General features: G+C 45.2%; 2 protein-coding genes across 3 annotated transcripts in view; both read left to right on the top strand.

Annotated features, from left to right (window-relative positions):
• Positions 1 to 11,276, top strand: part of waca (WW domain containing adaptor with coiled-coil a) — a 25,795-nt gene extending 14,519 nt beyond the window's left edge. Inside the window, exons 8-14 of one of the 2 annotated variants that reach the window (XM_056583801.1) lie at positions 629 to 751; positions 1,523 to 1,671; positions 2,097 to 2,215; positions 3,684 to 3,966; positions 4,097 to 4,224; positions 4,341 to 7,236; positions 11,186 to 11,276. In XM_056583801.1, coding sequence (XP_056439776.1) covers positions 629 to 751; positions 1,523 to 1,671; positions 2,097 to 2,215; positions 3,684 to 3,966; positions 4,097 to 4,224; positions 4,341 to 4,410 — 872 coding nt within the window. In that variant the 3' untranslated portion in view covers positions 4,411 to 7,236; positions 11,186 to 11,276. Of the gene's footprint in view, positions 1 to 628; positions 752 to 1,519; positions 1,672 to 2,096; positions 2,216 to 3,683; positions 3,967 to 4,096; positions 4,225 to 4,340; positions 7,237 to 11,185 lie in introns of both variants that reach the window. The other variant, XM_056583800.1, reaches the window with a different exon arrangement.
• bambia (BMP and activin membrane-bound inhibitor (Xenopus laevis) homolog a) lies at positions 10,885 to 14,986 on the top strand. Its single transcript, XM_056583802.1, has 3 exons — positions 10,885 to 11,458; positions 12,688 to 12,972; positions 13,641 to 14,986. The coding sequence occupies exons 1-3, from the start codon at positions 11,383 to 11,385 to the stop codon at positions 14,063 to 14,065; spliced, it is 786 nt and encodes a 261-aa protein (XP_056439777.1). The 5' UTR covers positions 10,885 to 11,382; the 3' UTR covers positions 14,066 to 14,986.

The raw sequence follows: 14,986 nt of genomic DNA, 5'->3' as shown, positions 1-14,986 counted from the left end.
TTGACGACGTACTCCTAGATGTATTCCCTACCACCTGGATCGGAGGAGGAGGTAAAAGAGAATGTGAGGCTGATGGTCTGCCTGGAACACAGGGTTGATGAAAGTATTGTATGGGATCTTGATATGCAATTGATGGAATCAACTTCCCAATGTTTCCCTAATCATTTTGAGGCTCTGGTGGATAGACTGACACTGTTTGTAAGGATTGATTATGGCGTGTCGAAAGTCTAATACTAAACATTAATGGAAATGCCTCCTGTTGCTCATATCATACGAAGCAAGGTAGCAAGACATTGTTCAAAATCTTTGGCCCAGCTTTATTTAAAACAGTTGGGTATGCTAAAGGCTGCCTACAGTTTTCTTGCGACGTTAAATTTATTTTTCCCCATGGTTAACAATTAACAAGCTTGTCCGTGTTTTGTGTATTTGATTACTTTTTTTAATGTTCTGCACCAAATGTTTGTCATTCTTCTATGCTGTAAAAAACTCATAGTGTGAATTATCTCCCTGATCAACCATAAGAATTAGTATTTATTTCAGTTGTGCATACAGAGGTTAACATTTCCCTTTGATGGTGTAACCAAAAAACTCATTTTTTTCCCTCATCTCCTTGTCTCCTCCGCTGCAGTTCTCACCGCTGCGGTCACTCAAGCATCTTTACAGTCAATGCTCCACAAGATCCTCACCGCAGGCCCCTCTGCGTTCAACATCACTACTCTCCTCTCACAAGCTGCTCAGCTCTCCAGCCAAGGTGAGGCCTCAAACCCAACATCAAACCAAACCCATGCTCTTTGATGCACTGCATTAGATGCAAACTAACAAGCCCAGTGTTTCTAGCATCAGTGATGAGCTGTGTGTGTGGTTGAGGTTGACTATGTTGATGTGCACAACACATGCTCCTTGCTGATGTTGACCGGTGCGACGCTGATGTGCTCGTTGCTGGCGTGGTCACCGCCGATGTGCGTGAGCACGGTTGTTGTTTTTGTGATCAATGATTCAAGTAGGGCTCTGGTACATGGCAACAAATGTTCTCATATAATGGTACCATAATATTTCATTACAAGAAATGGCATGCAAGCACACTATATGTTCCACATTTCTTTGTAATGTTAACACAAATCCAGAGTTTCATAATGCTGTTGCTTCTGGTCTACGCTTTCCATTATATCATGTGTTTTACCTTCTCTCTTTTATGATTGAAGTTTAATCTAAAGCCATTCATGAGCTAATTCCACCTACCTCATTATAGTTTTGTATTCCCCTATAGCATAACACTATTTTGCTGTCATTAGTTTTCCCACAGTATTTCTCCAATGACGATTTAACCTCCTTGAGGGGGGTGCAGTAGGCACCCATGATGTTTTAAAACAAAACAAGTGATATCTGATTAATAAATAAAAACATTCAAATCCCCCCATCATAAGAAGTCTAAAATTAAAAATGTCACGCCATCAGGTGATTGTAATGAAACACTTACACCTTGTCTTTTCTTCCCTTCATCGTGCGGTCGGCCGCTCAGCAGCGCAGCAGTCGAATCATTCGCCCATGTCGCTGACCTCGGACGCCTCCTCGCCCAGGTCCTACGTGTCCCCCCGGATCAGCACGCCACAGAGCAACGCTGGCACCCACAAGCCCATCCTCGGCACGCCGCCCGCCATCTCGCAACCAAAAGTAGGGAAAACCCGTTCTCGTCTTTCTGCTTTGGCCTCAGTGGATGATGAGCTACGTTGCCTCACAGCCAGAACGTCCAGGGCGCTAACTTGATTAGGGCCTGCCTGTCTGTCTGTGTCTGTCTGCCTGTCCATCAGTCTGTGTCTCGTTACGTTGATGGATGCCATGAGATGCGCTACCACTGCTGACGTAACGGCACTTATATTTTGAACCTCATTTTTTTTATGTGTTATAAAGCCTGAAACCCCGTCATTGTTTGACATCAAGTTGACCTGCTATGCTGTGTTTAGTCATTTAGACGTGGAATATCATCAGCGTATGGTCCGCCTGGTCGTGGTGGTCTGCCACTGTGATAAATGCAAAGAACGGGTCAGATGCGATTTCCACCAGGGGTTGCGATCACTGACCGCTGACCTGTGTTGCAGGTGAGCACGCCCTCTGTGAAGCAGGCGTCTCTTCCCCAGCCCTCGCAGCCCCTCCCCAGCGACAAGCAGCACGGGCACGACCCCACCGCAGCCTCCCCGCGCTCCCTCCAACGCCAAGGGTGAGCCTGACCCACTTGCCGCTAGACTGGGTGGCCCCGCCCATTCTGCCGGCGATTTGAGTTCGCCCTGCACAAGGGTCTGGAGAAGAGCAATACATTTATTTCTGCTTCTGATGCGTTTTTGCGGGAGCCAATCACCAAGCTGACTTTTGCCCTTGGCGCACAGGGAAGCGACGGCAAGCAGCCAATCGCGTACTGAGTCAGTTGAAATAGGCCCGTTGATCACGCCTCTTGTGTTGAAGAAAATGACGGCAGCTTTCCCAGACCAACCTACGACCAGCTCTACGAATGAGCTTGGTCTGGCAATAGCCAGACTAATATGCCACCTTATTACCTGTTCTCAAGTCACACCCACCGTAGGCTCAGAGTGTACATTCATTCATGGCGGAGAACACTGCATAATCTGTCTTGGCTACTACATGAGCTCTCCAACACAAGTGCATGATTAGGTTTTTGATGTAAATGCCGTTCAAAGGGAATTGCTGCAAAGGTACTCCATGAGAGTATATGATGGCTTGTACATTGCCCACAATGCAGTGTTGTGGTGCCATCTGCTGGGGAAAATGAGAACATTCATAATTGTCTGTTGTTGCAGCGTTTACAGCTGAGGCATTGGTGCAGTGCATCAGAGACTAAGCACTTAGACTTAAATGTTTTGTTTATACGATACCATCTTCTTTTTTTCAATGGAATTTAATTCTGCTGTGATGGCTGGGACAGGTTCCCCTCCTGGCAAGGTATTAAAAAGGTCTTGAAGTCTCAAATTGAACTTGTCAAAACATGCAGACACTCTAAATGATATACCTCCATTGTATTCATGTCCTGGATGAAGCTTGTTCTAATGCCTGCTTCTTTTTTTTTTTATCCAGACACCTATGAATAGTTTACAGGGTTAGGCTCAGATTTAGTTGCTTTGAATCTTTGACCTCTATATTGTGAGAATAAAATGGTCTTCTCTGCATGAGTGTTGGATGGCTCAGGCACGAAATCTGCACTGTAATCTGAAGCCCGATAGCACCAAACGAGTATCAGTGGACATGAGAGTGTTCCATTAATCTGGTGGTTTGCAAGTGTTTTTGTTACTGAAAGGTATTGTTGTGATTAATGAGTAGTTTGTGTGCAGCAATGAATTGCCACCTAATGCTCCCCTGCTTCAACGGTCGTATATAGACGCACTATTTTAGTGCCGTGATGGGACTGGTAGACATCTTACACGCTTTGGATGTGATCTCCCCAGCAGACACCTGGGTTCACCTGCTGCAACCTCTACCAAACCAGTTGTCCTGCCCTGAAGTCAAAAGCCATTGTTGGGCCAGATTATACTAACAAGATTCCCAGTGCCCTGTTGGATGAAGTGTGTTCTCATCCTCGGGATTATTGTTTGTACACAACTGCTCAATTCAAACAACTGGGCTGGCCAGAAAAATAAAACCCCCTAACACTTTCTACCTGCTCCTTGGACCTGCAGCAGTCAGAGGAGTCCCTCCCCGGGCCCTAACCACGTCGCTACCAACAGCAGCAGTAGCAGCAGCAGCAGCAACAACCATCACCATAGCAGCAGCAGCAGCAGCAGCAACCACCACCACCACCACCATAGCAGCAGCAACCACTCATCCAACTCCTCCTCGGCCCCCCACAGTGGGGCAGGATCACGGCCCTCCAGCTCCTTCACCCCCACGCTCGCCGCCCACTTCAACGAGAACCTGATCAAGCATGTCCAGGGCTGGCCCGCCGACCACGCCGAGAAGCAGGTAAGCTGACACTTTGGGACAAAACGGCGCTGGAAAATGTGGCAGTCTTTCTGGGTTTATTTGAGATCGGTTTTCGGTCTCGCGTGCTGCCTGGTTCTGGCCGTGACCGCCTGTTTTTCCCGTTTGAAAGGCGTCCCGGCTGCGGGAAGAGGCCCACACCATGGGCAGCATCTGCATGTCGGAGAACTGCACGGAGCTCAAGAACCTGCGCTCCCTGGTCCGGGTGTGCGAGATACAGGCCACGCTGCGCGAACAGAGGTACGTACACGGGGGGGGGGGGGGGGGAAATCATCCTGAGACCTGCGAGCCTGTTGGGATGTGCTTTGCATAAAGTAGAACGTGGTGACTCATCTCTCCTCTCGGTCTCTCTGCAGGATACTGTTTTTGAGACAACAAATCAAAGAACTTGAAAAGTTGAAGAACCAGAATTCCTTCATGGTCTGAGAACTCTTGAGGCGGTGGGTCGTTTTGGTTGCCGTGAGATGGGGAAGAAGAGGAATAGGGCGGGTGGGGAGACCCATGTTGCACATAGTTGGGAGGTAGACAAAGAGAGGGAGAGAACGGAGAACAATTGCTGAGTTCTTGTTGACACCCCCCCCCCCCCCCCCCCCCCTCAGACACACACACACACACACATACACACACACTCCCCCGTCCCCCCTAGCCCTATCCCCACCTCCCCAGTCTTGACACACAGGATCTTCGTTTGGCCCGGCAGGCCTTGGAGAAGGAAAGAAGAAAAGGTGAAGCGTTGGTGTGGGGGAAAGAAAGCAGGATAGGGTGGGTTTACAAGACTTTGGTTTTGTACAAAAGAAAAGAAAAAAGCAAAAAAAATAAAACGTAAAAAAAAAAAATGACCCTGGTGTGGGGGGGGAATGGGGGGTGCAAAAAAATGTAGATTTCTTGTAGATGTTATCTATGTTGTACATATGTTTTGTAGATTGAAGCCATGGAAAGCCATGCCTATCAAAAGCTTTTGACATCCAAAACTAATCAACGCCTAGGCGGCTACGTTGTCTAGCTAGCCTTTTCCTTCATGTTAACCTGTCCGCAGACCTAAACGCAACATTTGCTCTGGGCGGTAGATTGTCGAACCATTGCCTTGGTTGCACATGTATGACCTGTTTGGAAACGGGAGGACGTTTTTAAGCCATTACATTTTACACACATACAAAAAAAAGCTTAACACACTGGTGTCCATTTTTCCTTTCTTCCCCCCCCCCCCCCCCCCCTCTCAAAGTAATGGTTTAATGGATTATTGTGTTCAGATATCATATTTTTCCGCTGGGATGAGTTGTATTGGGTGACTCGGTGTAGACCTCTCTCTCCCTAAGCAGCTCCATTGTAACTGTGGTTCAGCTGTCTACATGCAGCTTTCATTGGCCCCTGCATTACCCAACCTGAAAATAACAGTGCCTGATGGTGTGGAGTCGCTTGCGTGTGTTTGTGTGGTTGGTTGATTATTATTTTATTTTTTTGGAAGAAGAAAATAAAAGAACTAGCGGAAGGTGAACAATGAAAGACGCGAGTTGTGTGCTGCTTAGAACCATTCCCACAGCGAAGCCCTTCTCCGATGCTCCGCCCAGGCTCTAAGGGACTGTCGGCAGTTCAAACCCTCCTAGTAGTATGTTCTGGTTGGTTTTATTTTGTTTTATTCCTCCTTGCACAAGGAGTTCTGCTGAACAACTCTTGTTTATAAAAAAGAAAAAAAAGGCTGGGTGACACTGCTTGTCCATTCCTTTTGTACAGTTACTAATAGTGAGTGACGTTTTTAAATGGTGGTTCTCAAAGAAATAAAACATCATTATTATTATTACAGGTTAATGCAGTGATGACTGGTATATCACACATGCTGTACTCCTAAACACTTAGTACTTTTTGTTTTCTTTTTGGACTGTTGAGATTGGGCAAGCGCTACTAGGGGGGTGAGCTGCTGCGGGTTGTTTATTTTATTTTATTTGGTTCTTTTTTGGGGAGAGGGCCACCGCCTTGATGCGGAGGGACAATGCTGATCACCACCACCACCCAAATGTGCACATCCTGAGTCGACGCAGGCAGCAACGCGAGATCACACGGTCAAATGTGAAATGTATGTATTGTAATAAACATGCTAAACTAAAGTGAGCCCTGGTTATTATTTATCCGTCTGCGTGTTGTCATACGCCTAGTGCCTTGTTGGAAATCTTCACATCTCTTTAATTTTCCTGAGGTAAAGCTTTTTGTTGTAATTTGACGCTCTTTATCGAGAAAAATACCTTCAAGCATGTTATGATCAGCTATGGGTTGTATTTTAATTTTTCTGGTACGTCTCACGTAATTTGTGTTTTGGTTGCTTTCCTAGCCGGGTCCTATGCTGCAATGGACCTTTGTTTCCCTCCATCGTATTACATGGCATCTACTGAGTAATCAACTGCACCACACATTTGGTAAAGGTCCCCTCACCGTTGCAATGTATATTTCCTCAAGTATATTGTCCAAATAAATAAAATATGACTCTTGGCCGTGCGTTGCGTTTTCCATGGGAACATTAACTTAAGTGTCTAGGGAGGGGACAATACTGGAATTGAAAACAAACATATTAATTGAACTGCGTAAATCATGCGTACAATGATACGCACACACGCAGTGAATAGGACGTGTGGCCTACTCGCAGCAGCAAACTAAGTGAAAAGGAAAATGAACAGACGGATTTTGCAAACATGAACTAAAGATGCTTTGAATAATTCCATAAGCCAACTAAGTTTTACACTGGAACAGTCATTGGATTGAACTAACTTTATAGTAGCTTATGCCGTAATTGTATCCAATGATAATTGCCGGTTCATCAAATGGATTAGTGAGGCTATGCATCGTATTAGATACTAATTGAGGTCATGACATGAAATTGTATCCTTGAAAACGGATTTAAGTCGCTTGCCCGTTTCCATTATCAGGTGGTGGTTAATTGACTCCATCCTCATCTCGAGCTTCTCGCTAGCCAATCGCAGTGCTGTCGTTCTCGTTAGTTCTTAATTAAGGTCACTCAGCTGTTCTATTGCGCCCGTTTTTATTTTTTTTAGACAGGGGCGTCGAGTGCTAAATCGAAGTTGCGTTTAGCGTTGTTTTGAATATTTGCGATCTATAAATACGCGGTTTCGATTACTGTCGCTCCAAAAACCCGATTCCAAATGGACCCGCCGTCGATTATTTGTGGAATTATCTGCTCTTGACATGAAAATGACCTGGACCAACGTGGCCATCCACGGGAGAGCTTCAACGAGGATAGCTCGGGTGAGTCACCCACTGTCTTCTTTCATGCACCATCCCTGGAGTTGCTCAATTTGCTTGGACTGCTCTGTTCTGCAGGTAAACCGTGTTGTGGATTTGTGAATCGCACACAATGTAGCATAATAGTCATCTCTTTTAAGAATGCCTCCTCCTATCCCTGTTCTTAACACTTAATCTTTTTAAGTGCTTTTTAACAGCTGTAAGGTCAACCAAGCTTTTCTGACTTAATGTTGACTTGTGTTTCGGGTTCTACGTTGTTGTTTTTGTATCATCTGACGTCCCTCTAGCGAACGCTGCCCCTTCTGTTCCAACTCATATAGGCCTAATACATGACGCTCTTCTCTTCCAACCCAGTCCAGTACTATGATAGACTCAGTTTCAAAAGTGTGCAGTACCTTGAAACCCTTCAGTTCCAATACAACACTGTGAAGTACCTTGATACTCTTGTGGCCCAACACTGTCTCGTACCGTTGTGGCTAGTCTGTTGCGAAATTGCTTCTTCCAACGCAATTGCATTTTGAAATGTGTTAATGAATGGGTTGGAGTCCCTAGCATGATTATAGGATGTAGACTCATTTCCCTGGTCTGTTTAGACTCTTGGGGTATTCCTGTGGCCTCTAGCTGGGGCCGAAATAAATTCAAGTAGTCATTTGTCTGCGTTTGAAAATGACTGTTTAGTTTAGGGGCTCCTGGAAATGTTTTGCTGTAGCTAATGCCTATCGCTAGGGGGCGCCAGATCCTTAATATCGACTGTTCATCGGTGGTTGGGTTGGGTTGGGGGGAATCTTACCACTGGGTGGAACGATAGGCTACTATGAAATGCACAAGAACACAATGATTTGGTCAATATCCTCAAGTCTGTAATTTCTCAAAATATCGGCTGAACTTTATTATGAGGTATGGAATGCATGTAGCTTGTCTTATTATCGTTTCTTTTCTAATTCACTGCACACTACACCTATGACATGATCCAGAAACATCAAAGCTGACATTTGAGTGGGTCTACATCTTGATACAGCCCTCATCAAAGTGACTGTGGGAAGAAGGAAGGTGTCAGAGGAAGTCTGTCGAAACCCACAACCCTAGTTTGTCTGCGACCCCCCCCCCCCCCCCCCCCCCCCCCCCCCAACCCGTCTGAACACTGCAACTCTAGGGGGGCTTACCAGAATACCGGTTTGAATTTGTAATGGGTTTGTTTGAACTAGAGGTCCACAAAGCATGATGAAAATGAAGCTGGTTAAATTGTGAGTTATAGCATTTATATTTTATACAAATTCCATTCAGGTTTAACAAACGAAAACAATGCACATAAAACCAACAAAACTATACACCTATCAACACATCCGAGTGCCAATACTCTCCTGATTCCCTGCTGTTGGAAGGGTGTCCTATTTAAAAAGGTTGCATTTTATTTCTAATTTGCCACCAACATTTTGCATCCTCTTCGTTGCTTTGACGAATTTGTCGCACAGCCACCTCTACGCAGCCTTGTTGGGATCAGAGGCGCTGGAATTAATTTCAAATTGGTGTTGCAAAATCCAATTAATCAGGCGATTTCTTGCATCATCAATCATCAATAATTAACTAACTTGCAGGACGTTGTAGGTCCTCAATTCCCAGGTTTGTACCTTTCATTGCTCATTACCCCCACAACCCCTTCAGCCACACACACCTAGACCTTGTTACCTATTCAAACTTAATCTTTAGCCTTTTCTAGCAGGCCCTGGTGAATCCTCATTTCCATATGAACTGCTATCATACCACAGGGGGGGGGGTCCTTTGTTAGGGAAAGGAAGCTTGCGAAGAAGGACGAAAGGCCCTAGTCGTTCGTCTGCCACACCCACACTTCGAGTCTCTCCTGCTCCGTTCTTTATCCCCTGGTCACACCTATAGGTGTTGTCGGTCTCTCTAATGTGCGAGGTGAGCCACGAGCAGTGGGGTGTAATCCCCCTCCACTCCCAGAAAAGCACTCACTGGTACTTCTTCCACTCAGCATGAAAAGACACACATTTATGTTGTCTTTGAGGTCACCGCTGAGCATAATGACAATGAAAATACCCATGCTTTGGGTGACCCATGTCAAGTCGACATGGAGCAAGAATGGGGAAGGATAACAGCTATTAATCATGTTGGGTTATTGCATGCATTAATTATGTTATTATTAATGTTTGTAATTATAAACAAATGATTGCTATAAGCAACAAGACTATTGGTACTTGTTGCTTATTCTGTCATTGATCCACGTCTGTCCATCTGCATAAGTGTAATTTCTACTTGTTTAAGGGCTATGTCTTATTTTTCTATAATTAATAATAATTTAAATAATGTGTAGTCGACATAGTGCTTACATTACAATAATGTAGACGCCTGAAAGTTATTTCCAGATTCTCAAACCTGCCGTTACCATTATTTACCCCTAGATGGACACCTTCAATCACATACCGGATAAATAAAACGAGTCGGCCTACCAGCTAAAGGTCACGCTCAGTCTTTTTATAAATGCAATTGTTTTTGTTTGCATTACGAAAGCCTAAAACATTTGAAACAACTTTATCGTCATCGTATGATTTACTTTATTGAGGGTTATGGGCTACAATGTGGCTGCAGATAAATCGCATTATCTGCTGGTGAATGTTTATTTCTGTTGTAAACCGTGTCAATATCTCCCAGATAAGTTTTTGGACACAATGGGGAGTTGTTGGTAGTTAAACATCAGTTGAAGCAATACCAGTTTTGGTCTGGCGCCTCGGTCGAGTTGGGCCACTGATAATTGCTATAATTGTGTGTTGCCTCGTTTCTCTGTCGCCTGAAGGAGAGTCAATAGGCTAGTCTACTTCTGGCCAGCGGGACAATGTGACTAATGTTAAAATGGCAGGCTGCATAACACCTCTGCAGTTGATAACTACATTAATAAAACTATTTATTTTGTTTAATCCTAGGCCCAAATATATTAATACAAATAAAACATTTTAATTGTTCCTATTTAGTTTCATACTTTGTGCTTGAGGTGGTGTTGGTAGGCCGAAATATTTATAAATATGTTGATTTGAAAATTGTACTGATATTTGAAAACGATTTAAAACCCATGCTATAAAAGTACCAGCTATTGACTGGAACCGCCAGAAGGAGTTGCTGGTGCAGATATCGATCGCGCTACTGTGAGTTTTGCATGGGGATTGTTTAGAGGGCAATTGAGTGTCGGTGTCTGTCTGCGTCGTCTCAGTGGCGCCATGTGCCTTTTTGGATTGCTAATTTCTTTAACCGCCTGCCGCTCCGCCCAGGACGACTACCCTCCCAGTAGTCAAGCAGCTTCCACCTCTGCCGACTTGTGGCCTGGGGAAATTTGCTTAGTGTGGCGCCGATTTGGCTAGAAATTACAAACGGAATTAAAGGTCTTACTTTAGTTGTGTTTTGTTCATGCTCGGTGTACAACATGTTGAAAGTGTTAATACCCACATCTCCAGAATAAAGAAGAGAATCGAGACCTGTTTTCATTGCCCATGTAAATAATTATGTGTGGTAGGTCTTTTGGTACAATTTGGTAAACCTGGCCGAGTGATTGCTGTCTAAACCAATGGGAATGAATAGTACGGAAATGGTATATGGCATTATGGAAATAAGGACAATGAATCGGGGCTGTCCTGGCCAATCGGGAACGAGGGGGAGGAGCTCCACGACGTAGTCCAAGGGAGAGGAGGCTATTTCTTCAACTAAAGATCCTCTATCAGAAGTCTGACTCAAGTCTGTTGCGAGATTTCCCAATTTCGACTAGATATCTGTTCTGTGGGTGCAATAGTGACTTCGTGGCTGGACATCAGCGCAAGCAGACTGAGGGGATCACTTACGGACACAGAAAAGCTGACATATTTTATACTTTTTATTTTTTCCCTTCGTCGGGAGTACATTTGTCCTTTTTGCGTGAACAGGCATCCTGCTTTGCTCTGCCTTTCAGATAATGCCGGACTTTTGACTACATTTCGCCCCAAAGAGCTTACTGTGGAATGATTATTCGGGTTTGTTTCGGTCCAGCGGAGGATTGACACATTGGGTCCGGAATGCGTCCGTTCGTGTTGTAGCTCCATGTAACTTAGTTTTCGAGCCAACCAGCTACTGGATAGCCTACGAGGAGGCGAGCGTAATTCGTTGTAAATGGATCGCCATTCCAGTTTCATTTCTATTTGGCTACAATTGGAACTATGTGCCATGGCGGTTCTTCTCACTAAAGGTAAGCTATATGAACTCCCTACTCCCCTTACATTATTTTAAAACTTATTTCAAAATGCATGCAAAAAGCCGAAGGCTATGACATGTCTCTTACTTGTCAGACCGTAAACTAGTCCTTTACCCAATCAGTGAAGCCTAGTATTTCAGAACTGTCTTTCCTTATCAGCAGCAATAACGCATAAAACAATTATCTAACATGTCTTGTCTACACAACGAATTGCTATGAGCCTATAAAGTTAGGTCTTCTTTGGTTTTTGTATTTTTCCATCGAAGCCATCGGTAGCATAATTATTGTTCGTGCACCAGCATGTAACAATAATTAGTAAGTCCCCGGCCTGCTTCCATAACCCAAAAGGAACCGTAACGCATGGCTCAGGAGCCCCCCCTCTCAGCCCACGAAGGGCCTCTCCTTTCTAATGAAATATTCTCCAAATGACCTGGCCGGTCTCTCCTGCTCTAATCATTCACAGGGAAAACACTGATCTGATTAACGTGCTCGCAAAAAACACATCGGCACACACAGCCTCGAAAAGGACCCACAATGTTACTCCAACCCACTCCATAGGGTACACACAGTGCCTACAAACACACATTGTATGGCACACTTATTGCGCATTAAAGGGGAAATCTCGTGTGCATTTTCGTGTTAAAGTCTTGAATCCCTGAACAACCATTCAATCTAATCAGATGGAGCTACGAAACGCAATTCATCTGCTAGTGGCATACCACGTCCATCTCAGTTTTGTTTTGAACACACGTATACAAAACATGCCTAATTATACGCTTGCTGGAAGTTTTCTCTGAAGAGCTCAGAGTATAACTCCCTCATCGACCCACCTTGCATCCAGAGCGGCGCTCACTCCCCTTTACGAGTTTCCATTTGCTTTGAAATAAATTGAGGTTGGCTGACAAGTAGCAAATTATAAGTTATACTGTTGCCATTCTGCAATGCGGACCAACAATGATTATTTAGAGCTATGGAGGAATCATTGTGCGTTCATGTTGGGTCTCCACGAGTTCATCTGGTCTTGTTTTATTTACATAGCCAATGGTACATTAAAAAAAATGATAAGCATATGATGCCTAGTGCAATGAAGCTGCAAGTCAAGTAGAACTGCATTTTCAAATCTCCTTATTGACAGCCTAAAACAATGGCCTCTTGTCCTGCATGGACTAACTCTTAACATAAACCAAAGCTAATCGAGTGTCTTTCCCGTTCTTCCATTTCAGGGGAAATAAGGTGTTACTGTGATGCGCCGCACTGCGTAGCCACTGGCTACATGTGCAAGTCGGAGCTCAACGCCTGTTTCACCAAGGTGCTGGACCCGTTCAACACCAACTCGCCGCTCACGCACGGCTGTCTGGACCCGGTCGCAAACGCGGCCGACGTGTGCAGTGGTCCCTCCAAGAGCTCAGACATTTTTGCTCCCCTCTCGGCCACACTGGAGTGCTGCCACGATGACATGTGCAACTACAGAGGCCTGCACGATGTGGCACACACAAGAGAGTCTCCAGGTAGGATGCCTCGCACCTCGGCTGCACCCCCACTTCCTACTCAATACGGACATGTCACTGGCATGTCCGCTAATGGTTAGAAACGTGACTCTAGGGGTTGATGTTTTTATTTTAAGATAAATATAGGGCTCTTAAACACAAACTGTTATCATATTCAGAGTGCAGTACAGTGGATAAGTAGGGTACCTCAGAAGACACTACTTCGCATTTTATTATGTTTAAAGCTTGTACATAGACATTTTGCTATGCATGTTATTTTCAGTTTTAATAGGCTCCAAATAAACAGGAAAGGAGAGAGCAGCCATTTTACCTTATGCTCTTGGATCCAGATCAGATGTTTTTCAGGGCTTGTTTTTTGTTAAGTTTTTTTTTTTATTACATGTGCACCATGTAATTTTCACGCTGAGCTGGAATGTGCCTTGTGGAGTGAATATGCTTTAACTGCATGAAAAGGCGTACTGTAAATCCCCACTTTTTAGTGAAATGAGGAAAGGGCATAGTGGATGGGGAAGTGTCCAGTGGAGGGATGCAGGGAGGGGGTCCCCCCCTGTCCAGAGCGCGCCCACAGTTCTTATTTTTTATTACCCCCAAATTACGGTCTGGCGCCCAGTATGGATAAAGTGACTCATTTTTTTAACGCTTGCCCTTGTGCGTGTGTTTTTTCGTAGACCATGGGCGCTACCCTCCGGAGAGCGGCAACCGGAACCTGGTGACGCGGGTGCAGGAGCTGGCCTCGGCCAAGGAGGTGTGGTTCCGCGCGGCGGTGATCGCCGTGCCCATCGCCGGCGGCCTCATCCTGGTGCTGCTCATCATGCTGGCCCTGCGCATGCTGCGCAGCGAGAACAAGCGGCTGCGCGACCAGCGGCAGCAGATGCTGTCGCGGCTCCACTACAGCTTCCACGGCCACCACACCAAGAAGGGCCACGTGGCCAAGCTGGACCTGGAGTGCATGGTGCCCGTCACGGGCCACGAGAACTGCTGCCTCACCTGCGACAAGATGCGCCAGGCGGACCACGGCGCGGGCAACGACAAGATCCTGTCGCTGGTGCACTGGGGGATGTACAGCGGGCACGGGAAGCTGGAGTTTGTATGACTCTGGAGGGATTATTCAGCCGCGCGTTTGGCTGGCTGGCTGGAGGACAGACACAGACGGACTGACTGTGCCGCAGGCGTAAACGTGGCGCCAAGATGGCACCTCCCTCGCCCCTTTGGTTCTTTTTCATTCCCCGACCCCATACCCCAAACAAAACAAAACAGAATTTTCAAAGACCTGCCCACGTTTTTGTTTCATCTGTTATAACAAAAATATAAAGAGTGATCTCATGCTGTTTTTTTAAAAGTTTGTTTTGCTAAAGGAGCACTTTACTTGAAGATGAAAGGCGAAAACCAATAGGGAGCTGTATTTGAACTTGAGAGGGCGGGACTGAGATGAAGACAGAGCTTTGTCATTCGCCCCTGAGAATCCTGGACTTTTTTACACTGAACGCTGAAGGATTCCAAATCTGTCTTATTTTGCACATTTTTGAATAAAATCAAACAAACTGTAAAGTGGTCTTTGCCTAAACGAAGAATTTTTACACTGACGCCAGGGTACAAATAAACGACTTGTTTGAGGATTGAATTAAAACTAAACAAGTTCAGAATTCAGTGTTTGACCAGTTGTGCGCACTCCTACGTGCACACATAACGATTCAAGCCCGTTGTAAAGATTTTAAATATATATATGCTGTGTGGCTCGTTTTGGGTGAATGTCCAACATCTCTTTGTCGTCAGACTATAAGCTTGATTGTGAGTGTGAATGAGAACGAAAAACAACCATTAAAAGTGACTTTTTATTTATATGACGATTCACTCTTCTTTTTGCTGCCCTTTTGCGAATCCTGTGGTGTCTTGGTGTTATTTAAAATGGTAAAGTCTAATGAATGCTCCGTACCTCGCTCGCTGCATCGAATCTTGGAGATATAAATATATGAATCCATGCTTTCACAGGCTTTGCTCGAATCCTAGGCTTTTT

Source organism: Gadus chalcogrammus, chromosome 23, assembly GCF_026213295.1.
Source record: "Gadus chalcogrammus isolate NIFS_2021 chromosome 23, NIFS_Gcha_1.0, whole genome shotgun sequence".
NCBI classification, from domain to species: domain Eukaryota; kingdom Metazoa; phylum Chordata; class Actinopteri; order Gadiformes; family Gadidae; genus Gadus; species Gadus chalcogrammus.
Note: the sequence above shows the minus strand (reverse complement) of the source record. Positions and strands in the feature narration are given on the sequence as shown.